The sequence below is a fragment of the Rattus norvegicus genome, chromosome 2 (assembly GCF_036323735.1).
Source record: "Rattus norvegicus strain BN/NHsdMcwi chromosome 2, GRCr8, whole genome shotgun sequence".
Classification (NCBI taxonomy): domain Eukaryota; kingdom Metazoa; phylum Chordata; class Mammalia; order Rodentia; family Muridae; genus Rattus; species Rattus norvegicus.
In genome coordinates, this window is record NC_086020.1 from 115,650,368 (window position 1) to 115,667,709 (window position 17,342).

Here is a 17,342-nt window from a genome sequence, read left to right on the forward strand (position 1 = left end):
AGGCCTGATTTTCATCTCGCACAACTCTTAAAGGGCTCTTTTTGCCTTGATTTCAACTGCCAATCACAGTGATCCATTCCCATGCTCTAGTCTTACTCATAATTTCATTTCGTGGCTAGACAAAAATATCAGAATCAGACAAAGTTATCTGATTGAAAAATAATATGTTTTCCAGAGATTATGGTGACCTCTCTATTTTGCTGATTTCCATATACTTTCAACTCATTTTCTCTCTCAGTGGGGGGCTCAGAAGCATCTTTCCGATGATAAAGTATATGCAGCAGTTGCTTTAAGGAAATGTTGCCAGAATAAATTAAATTTACCCAGGTGTGTGTACATAGTATTATACCCTTGTGCATTGACTTCCAGAACAGGACATCTCACGGGGACACGAATAGAAAACTAACCTAAGGCTTAAAATCAGGGCAGTGATTGAGGGTGGCATGAGACCCACTCCTGTATTAAACACATTTGCTTGAGATTGGACTTACATTTCCTCAAGTTCTTTTTCTCACTACTTACGGAGTCGCAGTCCAGCCACCAAAATAGCCTGCTTGGTTTGCTCATCTACTACAAGTTTACAGTCACCGGTGGTCAGAAAGCACTTCTCTAAATGAGTGCATAAGGGTTACTAGGACAAATTTCAATTCCTCTGCTTCTGTGAGTGGACTCAGTCCTGAGGTGTCTTCCATCTAAGCCCTGTGTCATCTTCTGGTTTCAGATGGTGCCACAAATCACCACTGGTTCTGATCCTTTTATTTGTCATCTGTGCGCATTTTTTTTTCACTAAAGAGCAAAAAAGTCTGTGACAATTTTTTCCTGAATATTTTCTTAGTCTTTGATGAAAAAATATGCAAACAATGAAAATGAACCCCCACACATTTATTGATTCAAGAAAATATTTACTGACCACTGTCTTTATTGCAGGAGTGAGGAAATACAGGAAGAAAATGTGTGAATGTGCTAGGTTAGAAGATGAGACATACTGTCAGGCAACATGAAGAAGTCTAGAAAAGCTGTTCACCACTTTCTTTTTTGTTTGTTTGTTTTTGTTTTTGTTTTTTTGTTTTTGGGTTTTTTTTTTTCCGGAGCTGAGGACCAAACACAAGGTCTTGCACTTGCTAGGCAAGTGCTCTACAACTGAGCTAAATCCCCAACTCTGTTCACCACTTTCTTAAGAATGGCACCAATGGAATTCAGTGACAAGGTGACCAAACACCAGAAAAATAAACAAGTCCTCGTAAGGTCTACGAGCCAGGCATGGCTTGCTGACAGGTGGGAATAGCATTTCCCCAAATTCCACAGGCAAGCACACACACACGTGTCTATACATATTTCTTATTATTGGAATCACAGTTTTCTGCTTATAGATATATCCACAATTATGTGACATCTAGATATCTGAAAAATGATAGTACTGGTACCCATATTTAAGGTCTCAATATGAAGAAATTGTTAATAAATTTGTTGGGATGATTGATTTTAAATAGGAAAAGGAAAGTCTTTCAAGCTGGAGGAGAGCATGTCCTCGGTTGATGAGTCTATATTATTGAGCATTAATTGTTTCCAGATATAATTTTAAGATATGCCATCTTCTTCCTTTGCTCAGGCTGGCAAGGGGCCTGAATGAGTGGAGGCCAAGAAGACAAGGTTAAATAGTTATATTGTACTCACGTCTCGGTTTCCTCACCTACAACAGGAGATCAATACAGCCTCCCTATCTCTAAGGATACCCGTGTGGATTAACTAACTAATGACCAAATAGTGCTGAACAAAGGCCAGTCATTATTATTCGAGAAGCACGAAAATCCATCATCTGGGTGTACCTTCCTGGCATCTGTTGCCTTGGTAACCGGATTTGCAGGTGCAGCTACCATTTTTGGCATTGCATTCCAGGGTGTTCTCTTCCACACACTGACATTCCAAAGAACAGCTAGCTCCATAGGCTCCCCTGGGACAACCTGCAAGCGGATTGAAGCAAACTGGTCACCTGAAAACCAGGCTTTGTTTATTTGAAATTGTTAGTGCATAGGCATGACATTCTTTGGAGCCTGATTATAAAGAGAATAAGAGGATCATTATGACTGCCAAAAAAAAAAAAATGAGGGAACAAATGTCTTTCAAATCAGGCAATTCATTTGCTTTTTGGCAACTGGGCATGAACAGTGAAGCTTGAATTACTTAAAAGGCGGCAGTGATGCTGGGAGAGCGATTGCTTCTCAAACGTGCTTATTGCTGCCTGGACTTAATATTCTCCAAGGACTGTGTTGGCTGCCAGGCCCCCTCATCATCCCGCTGCAGCCTGGAGATGATGGACAAGCACTTATGTGAGGTTGGCCATTGTCCTTACTCCCCCTCATTATATGGTAATCGGAAATAATTTTACATTGCCCAGATTACACAAAGCTTCCATTGTGACAGAGATATTATCTTGCCCACTTCTGTGGCAAGAGCTGCTTGCCCTGTCTTCTTTATTCTCCCCAGGCCATTGAGTTTTAGAGATGATGCAATGAGGACTGAAATTCTAGCTTGTAAACAGCCCGCCCTTGTGTTTAGGATGGCAGACCACAGTTCATGTATTCCCTTGCTTCCTCCTTTCCACCCTTTCTGCTGAATTCTTAGAACGCTCAGTCCCCTTTCACAAACCTAGCTCTGACAATTATTTCGTTCCCCCATTATCAATGTTCAACCATCTTCTTAAATAAAGTGTACTTTAAGGTGCTCCTGGGCTCATAGTAATCATTTGGTGTGCCCTGACAGCTTTGCCCTGTAATGGTGCCTGCAGAAAATGCAATGAGTTGTGGGGCTCCCCTGGGGATGGGAAGTGACATAGTACAGTTCATTCAATGTGGTGGTTATGATGTCTCAAAAAATCCCAGTTCTGGTTACCAGGGACAGGGAGCATAATCTTTGAGGCCAATCAGTGGGGTCCTGTGGACTCTTCAAAATCTGTTCCAGTTTTGGTAACAAGTGGTCCTTTGATCTTCAAGTTCTACAAACAGCATCAGATTTCCCAAGTCTTGGTCTGTCTCATTCTAGGCTCATCTCTTTGTTCTAGAATACTTGCTTAGAAACTAGTTTGGAGAAAAAGAAAATGTGGAAAGAATCTCTGTGGGTAATCTGGTATCTGCTCAGGGCTTGTTAGGCATCAAGATAAAACAGCCAATACTCTATATTTTCAAGTCCTAACTCTCAGGACTTCCTGACTACATCAAGGATATAATTTATTAAGATTAGGTTGTTTTAAGATAGATACATTTCTAACCTAATACACATAATGAGCTTACAGACTGGTGAATTTGTCCAGAGGATTGCTTGTGGTAAAAGCACCAATGATGGATGCTGTGATGCCATAGGAGGGTCTACCTACATGAGACAATAGGCCTGGGACAAGTCTAACATCCTTAGAGGACCAGAAAATGATTGACACCTTGAAACTGAACTCTCAGCTCCCTGAACTGTCAGACAATGGATTTCTATTTTAAGACACTCAAGTTTTGGTACATTGGGTGGCTAGGAAATAAATGATTAATTATAGGACTTAAGGTCCTCAGGTAAGTGACATCCATAAGTTAATCCAGAAGAACTAGGGTGTGTGTATTCGTCATAAAGAGGATAGCATTTAAGATGTTAACAGGCATCACCACCACCACTACCATTCTCTGCAGTACACTGCTACAGCCAACACCAGCAACATCACTACAACCACAACAAACAACAAACATGTTTGATGGTTTTCTTCCAAGTCTTTACTCTTCACAGCTGGTGAGTTATAAGAATGTGAAGCTGGAATTCAGATATTAGAATGTCAATTTTGCTGATGAATAATGAGCTTTCCAAACTTTTTGACCAGATGTACTGATTTAATTTTTGTGCTCAAACATCTGATATTGTCATATGTAATATTCAAAAATTATTACTTCATATTGGATATATCTTGCTACATTTTGGGACCAACAACAAAAATGTTATTATCTTTGTTTCTAGCCTAGTTTTCCTCTCTAGGCATGATATTCCAGAACATACCATCTGTACCTCTTCTGTACAGCTATTGATGATTCTCTCCCTTCTCTTCTTTATTTAGCTACACCCAATCTTTTCCCATAATCCATACTCAATTTTCTATGAGGCATTAACTTGGTCTCTTATTGGTATGTATGGTCATAATTTATTATGCTTCCCCCCCCAGAAATATTCCTGTTCTTAAGTATGCAAGTCCTATGAGCATTCAACTAAGGATAAATTATAAACTATAGAAGGTCATGGTACCTTGATAACAGCAGCAGCAATGGTAATAGCTTCATCAAGTAGTTATTATGAACTCTTAGTCTCATTGGACAGCACTATTTGAAGGTGTGACTTTAGTAACATTATTAGATTGGGAGGTAGTATTTTGATGTGTGCTTTAATAAAGAAGACCTAGAATATATTTGCTTGTCCCCCTGATAGGAGGATGCAGTGACTGGCAACATCTAGGAACCACTATCCTAAGGCATTATACTTGAGAAGCTCTGCAAAATCTTCAGATTCTAGAATTAAATACATTTATTTTTATAACCTATCCACATTATGGTATTCTTTCACAGCAGGCTAATCAGACCCAAGACACTAATGTGCATCAGGAGAAAGCTTCAGAGGACCCAGCTCTTCTGTAACAAGACGAGGGAAGACAAGAGGGCAGGAGCAGGAAGGGCTGAGGTTACTTCAGGTTCACAGATCTTCGCTTCAAGGACGGAAGAAGGTCCTTCAGTGTTACTCCAGGAAGAAACTGTGGAAACTGGAGCGGAACTTACAAACTCAGATATGTTGGGTAATCATGTCTTCGTGCATGCATGGTCAGAGTACAAGGGCTATGCTAAATTTTAAGGGTAACAGTGTCTTATACTAGACGAAGAGACATGATCCAGGGTCCTCGCAGTTAGCTCCTATAAAGTGTTAACTGAAACAATTTGAGCTTGATACCTAAATATATAAAGTACAAAATGGAAAGTATTTAAAATGTAGGAATAGTTTTAATTGTCAAAATATAGATTTTTTTGTAATTTAAAGAGTCCAAAGAACCATCAAATACCCACCTATTTGAGTAGATGAACTAAGTTTTTTTTCTTTTAACCTCTGGCTGGTCTGTCCCCACACTGTTCTAAGCCATTGTGCTTCATAAAGGGAACACTCACAGCTGTTACTTACGAAGATGGCAGAATCTTCCATAGCGCCCTGGGTCACACATGCAGGCACCGTATACCCTGTGGCAATGGGCATTGTTAGCACAGTGACATTTCCTTTTGCAGTTCTTCCCAAAGAAGCCTTTTAGGCATCCTGCCGGATAACAAAGTAAAGATTAGCTTACAGGCAGACATTGCTACAATTTTCCTTTACAATATATAAATCCTGAGTACCCGCCCTACCTGAGGAGCTGTAGGCAGTTGATGGTTGTTGAGGGAGAGACAGTAGCTCTCCTTTGGGGAGTTGGCCACTGGTAGGTTGTTCATACCCCCAGCAGATGACCACATACTTATGCACATATGTGTAACACTAAATGTATGCATTGGAAGACATGAAGTTGGGAGGGAGAGTAGGTGGGATATCCTGGGAGGGTTGCAGTAAGGCTGTAGTGCTGGATAGATGTGATTAATATACATTTTATAAATGGATGAAAAAACATAAACTTTTTTTAATAGTACTTTGAGAATTTCCTACAGTGAGTTGATCCTATTCACACCCTCTCTTGCACCCTTCATCCTTATGTACTCAATTCTGTGGATTCTTTTTTCTTTTCTTTTAAAAACATCAAGTTAATTTGTGATGTTCAGGCATTCTTGGATGTGGGAATCTTCAACTGGACTTTAGTAGAACTACTAGGGTCCACAACCTTTAAAATCATGGTTCTCCTAGCAGGTATCAGTTTCCAATAGCTCCTCACTAGGGGCAGCACTTCATACCCACATCCTTTTTCCATGCTGGGATTATATGTGGCTTGAGCTTGTGCAAGCCTTGGACATACTACCTTAATTGACATAACTTCATATGCACTGTTGCCTTGTTGTGTCTGGAAAATTTCTTTGAGTCATCTACCATCTCAGGTTTTTAATTATTATACATATATATATAATATATTATCATAGATTACATACAAATTCACATACATATAAATATATTCATATACATATGAAGCTTAAGAAAGCTCAAGTTCCAGTCAATAACTCATGGTATAAAAATGCTTACAGTATAAACATGAGAACTTGAGTTCATTATCAAAAGTAGATTTTTGTATGTTCAAAGCCAATCTGGACAATGTAATGAATTCTAGGCCAGCTAGGTCTACAAAGTGAGAACCTTTCTAAAACAAAGCAAAACAAAAAATCAAAACCCTATTGTTCAGGGTTGGTCTAATGCTGCTATGTATTCAAATGCTAAATTCTGTCCCCGAGGTACGGTTGGCCCAAAGATAAGTAAATTGCCATGTATACCAGCTTTTGTTGTGCAAACCTTGCTCCCAATTTAAAACTATTGGTTAAATTAAGGTGGCTACAGCCAATTACTGGAGGGAATAGAGGCGTGGCAGATTTTCAGTTACCTCCCCGGGGGGATGGGTCACAGCATGAGGGGAAAAGAAAAAGTGAAGGAGGAAGAAGATGGAAGGAGCAGTAGGTCTCCATTAGATAAGATGGACCAGGAATTCGTGCCTGAGCCAAATAGAGCCTGAGGACAGGCTGGTAGAGCAGAGATAACCTGAGAAGACACAAACAGCAAGTATTTGAGGAGCACAGCTGGGAAGTAGCCAGTCTAACATTAGAAAATTAGATGAGGAACAATCTCCTAGTAATTGCACAAAAGCTAAATAAACAAATCATAACCTGAGTCTCATTCATTTGGGAACAAGCTAGGGATAGGTATGATTCAATTTATTTCACCCCTTGTCTTAAAAACCAAGGTATATAGCATACTGAGGAATGACACTGGAGGTTGACTTCTGGTGTCTGCACACACTTCCATAATGTGTATTTTTGTTACACACAGAAGCACACAGACACACGGGGAGGACAATGCTTTCACTCTTGTTAGATGGAGACTGCTGGGGTAATTTGGTTTGTTTTTTTTTTTTCTTTTGTTTTTTGTTTTTTGTTTTTGTAAGTGCACAATAATGATTTTGTATCTTCTGCTTGAAATCTTACTGCGGCCTGTTGTAGTTCCTGTCTCCACTCCAGTGCCCTGTCCTTAAGGGGTCACAGCTGGTGGATCCTGAGAGGAAGAGCAAGGGGGAATGGAGACCTCAGGTGGCAACTGAGCATGGTGAGAGCAGACTCTCAGGAAGCAGCTCCAGTGGGACAGATCCTTTAATTAGAAGAACAGAGGCTACTGAAACCTATGGGAAGTGGGTAGAGGTCTTCTACTGGGAGAGTGTAAATCATTGGCCAAGGCCAGGGTGCTGAGCATGCCTAATAGGCATACAGAGAAATTTCAGATATAGCAGGACATAACCTTATAAGGATAGGGAGCAAGCACGTATTGTTTGTTAAGCTATGTGGCCTCCTCCAAGAGGCCATAGATGGAGTACAGGACAGCATGGACCAGGATGAGAGGGTGGCATGGGGTCGAGGGCAGGTAGACCAGCAAACAGGTGTTCCACACTCTTGCCCCCAGCCTACTTCCAAGGGCTCCAAGTTTCCTCAGCCCATAGCTTATCAATGCCAGAAACTAGAAGGCTCCAGACTGAGCACCTGAGCCACTAGGCTAACAGAACTCATGCTTTCCTTTTTGTTGCTGTTGTTGCTTTTTCTGAGGTCCTGGAGGCACCACACAGCCTTATGTCCTTTTCAGGAATGCCCTTTCCTCACATTGCCTCATCTAGTTCTCTTTTTCACTTTTTCATAAGTATCTCCTTGTTGGGGTCTGAATGGTTCTATGGCCTTACATCCAACCATGCATCAGTATTTAATTTGCAATACATGTGTATCAACATTTGTAATCTATGTCTATCTTGAACCAGATCACAACTTCCATAAGGTAGGACTGGGAATCTTTTTCTGGAACAGTGTCATCATTCCCAGCAGAGCTCATTACAAACAATTAGCATACATATGTTTTTGAAATACTGCTCATAGGAATAAGAAGTGGAATAGGAATGGTAAGTAAGAGGCTGCCTATACTCCAGAAAGGAAAGTACATTTGATTTCCATGTTCCCATTGACTGTTTCTAATGAATTTCCCAATGAAGTCTAGGAAACTCTCAGTGATAGTTTGTTAATTATCTTTCTATCTTCAGCAACTGACCTCTGTCAAACAAATGGAGGAAATGTGGCCTTTTCATTGGTTTCCATGAAGAGTCTGAATGCATTTGTCACTGGCATTCTTTGAGCTCTCCATCCACACTCTCACTTCTCCCTTCCTCTCTTCCTCCTCTCTTTCTGTTTTCATCTCCCTGCTTACTTTTTTCACATGAGACTTACTCTTCTCATTTTGCTCTGTATAAAAGATAAGCTCTCCTCAAGTCCTACTTCCAGATCCCATTCATGAGATCAACATCATCTTGAGAAGAAAACACATTATTTTCTTGTATCAAGATGCATCCCACTTCTGTATTACTGTGAAGAAGACCAAAGCAACTCATAAAAAGGACCTTTAACTGGGGGTTTGCTTACAGTTTCAGAGGGGGAATTTATTAGCATCATGGTGGGAACATTGTGGTAGGCCAGTAGACAAGTGCCTTAGCAGTAGCTGAGAGCATGGGAAGAGTCTCGAACACATGGGCACTAGGGAAAATTTCCTGAACAAAACACCATGCTCTAAGATCAAGAATCGACAAATGACAAATGGGACCTTATAAAACTGCAAAACTTTTGTAAAGCAAAAGACACTGTCGTTAGGACAAAATGACAACCAACAGATTGGGAAAAGATCTTTACCAATCCTACATCTGACAGAGGGCTAATATCCAAAATATACAAAGAACTCAAAAAGTTAGACTCCAGAGAGCCAAATAACCGTATTAAAAATGGGGTACAGAGTTAAACAAAACATTCTCAGCTGAGGTTATCGAATGGCCAAAAAGCACCTAAAGAAATGTTCAACATCCTTAGTCATCAGGAAAATGCAAATCAAAACAACCCTGAGATTCCACCTCACACCAGTCAGAATGGCTAAGATAAAAAACTCAGGTGACAGCAGATGCTGGCGAGGATGTGGAGAAAGAGGAACACTTCTCCATTGTTGGTGGGATTGCAAACTGGTACAACCACTCTGGAAATCAGTCTGGAGGTTCCTCAGAAAAGTGGACATTCCACTACCTGAGGAACCAGCTATACCTCTCATGGGCATATACCCAAAACATGCTCCAACATACAACAAAGACACATTTCCACTATGTTCATAGCAGCCTTATTTATAATAGCCAGAAGCTGGAAATAACCCAGATGCCCTTCAACAGAGGAATGCATTCAAAGAATGTGGAACATCTACACAATGTAGTACTACTCAGCTATCAGAAACAATGACTTCATGAAATTCATAGGCAAATGAAATGAACTAGAAAATATCATCCTGAGTGAGATTACTCAATCACAGAAAAACACACTTGGTATGCACTCATTGATAAGTGGATATTAGCCAAAAAGCTCAAATTAGCCAAGATGCAATCCACAGACCACAGGAAGTTCAAGAAGGATGACCAAAATGTGGATGCTCCCACTCCTTCTTAAAAGAGGAAAAAAAAATTCATAGGAGAGGATATGGAAGCGAAGCTTAGAGCAGCGACTCAAGGAATGGCCATTCAGAGCCTGACCCACATGTGGCCCATATATATATATATATATATATATATATATATATATATATATATATATATATATACATACAGCCACCAAAACTAGCTAAGATTGATGAAGCTAGAAAATGCATCCTGAAAGGGACCGGATATAGATCTCTCCTGAGAGATACATCCAAAGCATGTCCAATACAGAGGTCAATGCTAGCAACAAATCATTGAACTGAGAACAGGACCCCTGTTGGAGGAATTAGAGAAAGTATTGAAAGAGTTGAAGGATCTTGCAACCCCATAAAAACAACAATGCCAACCAACCAGAGCTTCCAGGGACTAAACCACTACCAACAGACTATACATGGACTGACCCAGGGCTCCAACTGTATATGTAGCAGAGAATAGCCTTGTTGAGGCACCAGGGGAAGGGGAAGCCCTTGGTCCTGCCAAGGTTGGATCTCCTAGTGCAGGAGAATATGGGGGGGGGGGCAATAAGGGGGATGTATAGGGGGAATACCAGCTTGGGGAAGGGGGGGAATGGGGTTTATGGACAGGAAACTGGGAAGGGGAATAACGTTTGAAATGTAGGTAAAGAAATATATCTAATAAAAAATTAAAAAAAAAAAGATGAAGGGAAAGAGAGGACGGTACCAGACCTGGCATGGGCCACTGAAACTTCAAAGCCCATCCCCAGTGGCACACCTTCTCTAACCACACCAAACCTCTTAATTCTTCCAGAACAATCCACCAAGTAGGAACCACATACTCAAATATATGAGCCCACGGGGTTCATTCTCTTTGAAACCCTCACCAAATGTCTCTTAATTTGTTCTGTTATGTTCACCATGGCCAAAGTAACTTTATTCTTGTTCATGTAAATACATCCTTTGAAGCCTTCATTTTTGTTTGAATCCCTAGTCATCCAGACCTCCAAATTAGCAGCGGCTCATCTTATTGACAGGACATTCCTACCTTCTTCACAAATCTTCCCATAAACACCTGGAGGATACTGCACTGTCTAGTTTGAGGATCACAGATGCCTCTGTTCTGACAATTGCAGTTGCCTGTGAACTCCTTTTTGTAGAACAAAACGTGAGTGAATTAGGAAAGGTAAATGTGTAATGGAACCTCCTGTCCATCACAAAGGAGCCAGAAAGAGAGGTCAGAAAGAGAGATGATCTTTCTATTATAATGGCTACCAAGTAATTCAATTATCAGTACCTTGTAGACCCAGGGTAAAACTCTGGCATAGTCCTAGTTTCTATGATTTAACTACCCCTGGGGGAAGTCCAGATTATATAGCTTGTTAAAATAATGATGATTCAAAGAAATGCTAACAAGGTTCAAATATTTATGACCTGACTTCCTAAACTCTAATCCTCATGGTTTCAACACTACCTAGTCATATTTGCTGAATAACTATAAGCACCCTTAGTAAGGAACAAACTATGTATTTTACTATGAAAAATGTGGAGAAAATACAGGGGAAAATGTATGTTTTTAAACCAGCAATGAATATATCTAGAGTGTTCCTGGGAACTTGGGGGCTTGACTTCTCTTGGGGGCTCCCATGGTATTTTGCATCCTCAGAGTTTGATGAAATTCAGAAAAATGAGACAAGTTTCTCTGCTTTGATTCTTTTAGAAGTGCCAGGTATTCAGAAATGTACACTGAAAAAATTGTGACTTTCTTTACTGTGGTAATTTTATTAGCTGTTTTAGTTGATATTTTACCATAATTTTTATTCTCACGTTACATTTATTATGTGTCTTAGTTAGGGTTTCCATTGCTGTGAAGAGTCATCATGACCACAACAACTTTTATAAAGGATAACATTTATGTGGGGTTGGCTTACAGTTTCAGAGGCTTAGTCCATTAACATCATGAAGAAACATAGAGCAGCATGCAGGAGACATGGTGCTGGAAGAGGGACCTTAGAGTTCTGCATCTTGATCCACATGCAGGAGAAATAAACTGTGAGCCACCAGGCAGGCTTGAGTTTTTCAGAACTCAAAGCTCATCCCTTAATGATGCACTTCCTTCAACAAAGCTATACCTACTCCAACAAGGCCACACTTCATAATAGTGCCATGCCCTGAAGACCTATAAGGGCCATTTTATTCAAAGCCCCACATGATGTCTCTTATAGTAACCTCCTACCATTATATAAAGCTTAGCTCACATTCAGCTTCTATTTTCCCAATGTATTAATTTTCATTTCTTTCTTATCCCTTTCTCTTCCTTCCTTGTTTTATTCATTGAGAGAAGGTCTAATGTACTCAATATTGACCTTGAACTCATAATGACTCTAAAATTCTAGTCCTCCTTCCTCTACCTCTTAAGTGTTTATTATAGCTTTACTCTGCTTGGTTTGTGTAATGTTAGTATTTGAACTCACAGCCTTGTTAATGATAACTAATCATTCTACTTACCGGGCTTACCCATTGTTTTTTCTTAATTTTATGCCCTAGGCAACTATAATAAGAGGGAAAGGGGGAGCAAAAGTAAGAAAAGAGAAAGATATTGGGGAGTGAACAATTGTTCAGTCCTATATTGTTAATTTATCTGTAGTATAACATTGTAATTTTCTGGCATCTATAGAAAGGACAGTTTATAAAAACAGAGATAAAGGATTCACAGTGGCTTCCAATGTACCAGGGTTATAGTATATCATCTACATAGTGGATCAATGGGGTTCTCTGGTCCCCTCCCTCCAAAGTAGAATACAGTATAACAGAAGGATTCCTAAGATATTTTATTAGCATAATATAGAATGAAGACCTTAGAGGATAAATTGTTAACAGGGACATGTCCTAAAATGAAGCTGGAGGACTTGGATCACATCACAGACTTTCTTGCTCATCAGCAATCCATGCCTTTGGGAGTCACTTCTCTCTTTCCATTTCATTAAATAATCAAACTGTGTTCAGTGACTTCAACATGGAATTTTTTTCAAAAGAGATGTAGTGATAAAAAGCCCTGGTGTTAAGTTAAATAATGCACTGTGATATTTAAATCATGTTTCCTTATAATTTGTTGAACTAATTCCTGAGAACTCTAAGTTGATATTTTCATAGTTGACCACTGAAGATACTGGAGCAATCATCTATTCAGTTGGGAGCTCCACAGTCCTCATCCCTACCTATTTTTAATTTCCAGTCTACTTTTAATTTCCTTGGTTGCATTTTGTGATGGTTTGCATATGCTTGTCCCAGGTAGTGGCACTATTAGAAGGTGTGGCCTTGTTGGAGGAAGTGCGTCATGGTGGAAGTGGGCTTGAAGACCCTCCTCCTAGCTGCCTGAGAATGTGAAGTCTTCTGCTAGTAGCCTTCAGACGAAGATGGAGAACTCTCAGCTTCTCCCACACTATGCCTGCCTGGATACCCCCATGTTCACACCTTGATGATATTGGGCTGAACCTCTGAACCTGTAAGTCATCCCCAATTAAGTGTTGTCTTTTACAAGACTTGCATTGGTCATGGTGTCTATTCATAGCAGTAAAACTCTAAATAAGACAGCCTGTATGTCACAACCAAGAATCATAAGGTGGCATGCTATGAAAAAATGTCCTAACTATTCTTACTGGAGTAGATACTTATTCTAGTTATGGATTTGCCTTTCCTTCAGGTAATGCTTCTGCCAAAACCACCAACCATGGTCTTACAGAATGTCTTATCCATCATCATGGTATTCCACACAGTATTGCTTCTGACCAAAGAACTCATTTCGCAGCCAAAGAAATATGACACTGGTCCCATGATCATGGAATCCACTGGTCTTGCCGTGTTCCCCACCATCCTGGAGCAGCTGGTCTGGTAGAAAGATGGAATGGTCTTTTATTTTTGGTTGTGAGCCTAGCCTTTAACGACTGAGCCATCTCTCCAGCCCTGGAATGGTCTTTTAAAGACACAGTTATAGCACCAATTAGGTGGCAGCAGCATGGAGGGCTGGGACAAAGTTCTTCAGAAGGCAGTATATGCTTTGAATCAGAGTCTGATATATAGTATAGTTTCTCCCATAGCCAGAATCCATGGGTCCAGAAATCGAGGGGTGGAAAGGGAATAGTTCCACTCACTATCACTCCTAGTGGCCCTCTAGGAAAATTTTTGCTTCCTGTCCCCACAACTCTAGGTTCTGCTGGCCTAGAAATTTTGTTACAGAGTGGGGGAGTGCTCCTACCAGGAGCCACAACAAACATTCCATTGAACTGGAAGTTCAGACTCCCCCCTGGTCATTTTGGGCTTCTAATGCCCTTAAACCAACAGGCTAAGAAAGGAATAGCAGTGTTAGGAGGGGTGATAGATCCAGATTACCATGGGGAAAATGGATGGCCTCTCCACAGTGGGGGTAAGAAGGATTATGTCTGGAGAATAGGAGATTCCTTAGGGTATCTCTTGGTACTACCATGTCCTGTGATTAAAGTCAATGGGAAACTAAAACAGCCTAATCCAAGCAGGATGGCAAAGGAAGCAGACCTATCAGGAATGAAGGTATGGGTCACTCCTCCAGGAAAAGAGCCAAGACCTGCTGAGGGGCTTGCAGAGAGGGGAGGAGATAGATTGGGTAGTAGAGGAAGGGAGTTATAAATAGCAGCTAAGGCCATGTAACCAGTTGCAGAAATGAGGATTATAAAGTAATATGAATGCTTCTTCTGTTTTATTTTGTATTTTTGTCTCTCTCCCAGTTTCTTTAACATCAATTGGTATTTAAGTTTTGATACTAAAAGAATGTTCCCAAGGGACATTGCATCATTGTAAATTTACAAATGTGTTTGTGATTGTACGAGGAATAGTTATATTGTTAAGCATGTTCATGATATTGTTTTTGTTTTATGTGGACATGAAATATTTGTGTCAAGTTGACGAGGGATGGATTACAGTGGCTATTCCTGGTTGTCAACTTGACTATATCTGGAATGAACTATAATCCGGAATTGGAAGGCTCACCTTTGATCCTGATCTTGAGGCTGACATGGATCTTGGTATGGAGATCTTGAGGCAAAATAGCTATGAACCCCAGGAGCTTAAGGCAAGGAGATCTCTGAGTTCAAGGTCACCTGGGGCAAAGCAATTCTCAGACCCAGGTGTGGTGGCACACACCTTTAATCTGGGACACACCTTCTGCTGGAGATTTATATAAGGACATTGGAAGAAGGAAGAGTCTTTTTCACCTGCCTGCCAGCCTTGTGGGACTGAGCCATTGCTAGATCCTTGGACTTCCATTCATAGCTGCTAAAGATCATTGTTGGAGAGTTGGACTACAGACTGTAAGTCATCGACCAATTCTCTTACTATACAGAGACTGCCCATAAGTTCTGTGACTCTAGAGAATCCTGACTAAGATACATTTTAAAATGACAATCATATTTAAGTGGTTAATTTATATGTATTTTAAAGAATATCCCATCCCCTTTATACTAAAGAATTAGTTGAAACCTGTGAGCTGATTTGGAACTTGTTCTGTGTTCATTCTTAGCCTTGGCTTTCTGAAGCAGACTTTTCCAGAGAAGCTCCTGTGAGCCCTCAGGCCACCTGTCAGGCATTCCAAGTTTGAGGACATGGATGTCTTGTCCTTTCATCACCTAGCACTTTGAATCTTTCACTTTAAGATTTGTACTAGTGACACTTTCTTTTGATGCCTCAGAAGAAAATTGTCTAGTTTCAGTTCTTATGCTACCGTGACAAGGGCTGAGTGATCAGGCCATACATATATGGACTTGCATGATAAAGCAAACCTTTATATTGTAATATTCATATGATGTCATTATATACATTTTATACTATGGGATATGAGAACCTATGGGTCATAATAACCGAGGGTCTCCACCAAGATTTTTGTCCTCTCCATACTAATGTGGTTGACATTTCAGTAGAGAGTAAATAACAACAAATAAGAAGGAATTGGTCATGACCAAAGGGAATGCTTTCTGAGAAAGAATGCCAGCACAGTAGGGAGAGTGCTTCACATCTACTAGAAAGATCAATGCTTGAAGAGGACTGCAGAATCATATAAAGTGTCATGTGACAGACAGTAATAGATCTTCAGAGATCATCATAATAAAAAAGCCACTGAACTAAAAGGAGAGAATATGAAGTGGCCAGTAGTTTAACTTCTTAGAAATAGTCAATTGGGCAAAGACCACAATAAAGTTTTTTTTTAAATGAGAGGGATTTATGAGAACCCGATTCTAGAAGGCTCCCCATGACTAAGTATATATCTTATGTACAGAAAGGCTGTTTAAAAGGTTCAGAGTGGCAGAGAATATGATCACAAGGATTCTTGAGGAATAGATAAATAAAAGATGTCACCACGCTAACTTGAGTCCTATGCCTGAGGCATGTAGGAGAACATATCTCTGCTTTTTTTTTTTTTTTTTTTTTACTTGTACATAGGGAGCTAAAAGGAAAAATCTGCTCACACCATCTTCCAGATAATCATGAAGACACATATTTTTAAGTACAAGAGAAAGTTAAAAAGAGAAAAAGCTCAATGCATTTTATTTTAGATCTCGTGGAAGTTTCAACTCTTCATTTAAAACACAAATGAAATGATATTTGGATGGCATCATATTTAAATTTTTGATAGCTTCTCTTGAGAGACTTATATAAAAAGATAAAGCCATCACCATTGGCTAGGTCCACGTAATTTTTTTAGAGGGGGAAGTGGGGGTAAACAACAGAAGTGAGCCCAGTTAAACAATTTCGATTTTTAAAATTTTATGCAAATTCACTGTACTTTGTAGCACAAACGTTTCCTGGTTTTCCATTGGGAATAGCTGGCCAGGTGCTGGTGATTTATTTATGTTCAGGGTTTTCAAAAGACTGGCCTTATTAGGAGCCTTTATTAATTTCTATGTTTCATGTTTTAGCAGGATTTGGAGCACCGCCTTCCCCTGAGAATATAGCACCTCCCCATGCTGTTATATATTCAGTGTATAAGCACCAGCATTCACTAGCTCCTTTTATATACAATAAACATATTATTGTCTCCACTCGATAGCTGATCAGTGAATTTCAGGGTGCTTTTGCTGAGGAGAACTCACCCATAGGAGCTTGCTGATCTTCCACAGTTCTTAGGCTATCGCTTTCATTGCATAGGAGGCCACTCCATCCTGCTGGGCAGAAGCACCCACTCTTTCCTTCTTGGCATCTCCCTCCATTCATGCAATCTTCACAGCTCAAGCTGCAATCCAGGCCAAAGGTGCCATCTAAACAGACTGCCATGAGAAACTAGGTTAGGTGGCTCCAGGGTACATGTGTAATCCACAAACAAAATTCTTAATCCCAAAGAAGGTCAGATCGGATGTCTTTCCCAACATATTCCAGAAAAGGACATTAACGAAGAGATATCTTTCAACATAGAACAGATTTTATTTCTGTCTGATATGGTATTGGATTATTGTCCCATCGTTAAAAGACTATAAAAGAACAGCAAGTCAAGCCTATGACTGATTCTAGAACAGGGGCAGATAGTCCATGCTTATTAATGTTTCCTTTTCAGATAGATGTTTCTAGACATAGACATAGGCTTTAGAGTGAATTTTAATTGAAATGTAATGTTCATGTGTAACGGTGCACACATCTCAAAT

The 17,342-nt window shown here is 40.0% G+C and overlaps 1 protein-coding gene across 9 annotated transcripts in view; it reads right to left on the reverse strand.

Moving 5' to 3' along the window:
• Egfem1 (EGF-like and EMI domain containing 1) overlaps positions 1-17,342 on the reverse strand; it is a 651,262-nt gene that overhangs the window by 48,600 nt on the left and 585,320 nt on the right. For 7 of the 9 annotated variants that reach the window (XR_010063603.1, XM_063281764.1, XM_063281767.1 and 4 more), the window contains 3 exon segments: positions 16,797-16,970; positions 5,188-5,316; positions 1,827-1,961 (listed from right to left, as the gene is read on the reverse strand). Coding sequence is in view for 8 of the 9 variants with exons in the window: in XM_063281764.1 (XP_063137834.1) it covers positions 1,827-1,961; positions 5,188-5,316; positions 16,797-16,970 (438 nt within the window). In the remaining variant the exon portion in view is untranslated. 9 annotated transcript variants of the gene reach the window in all.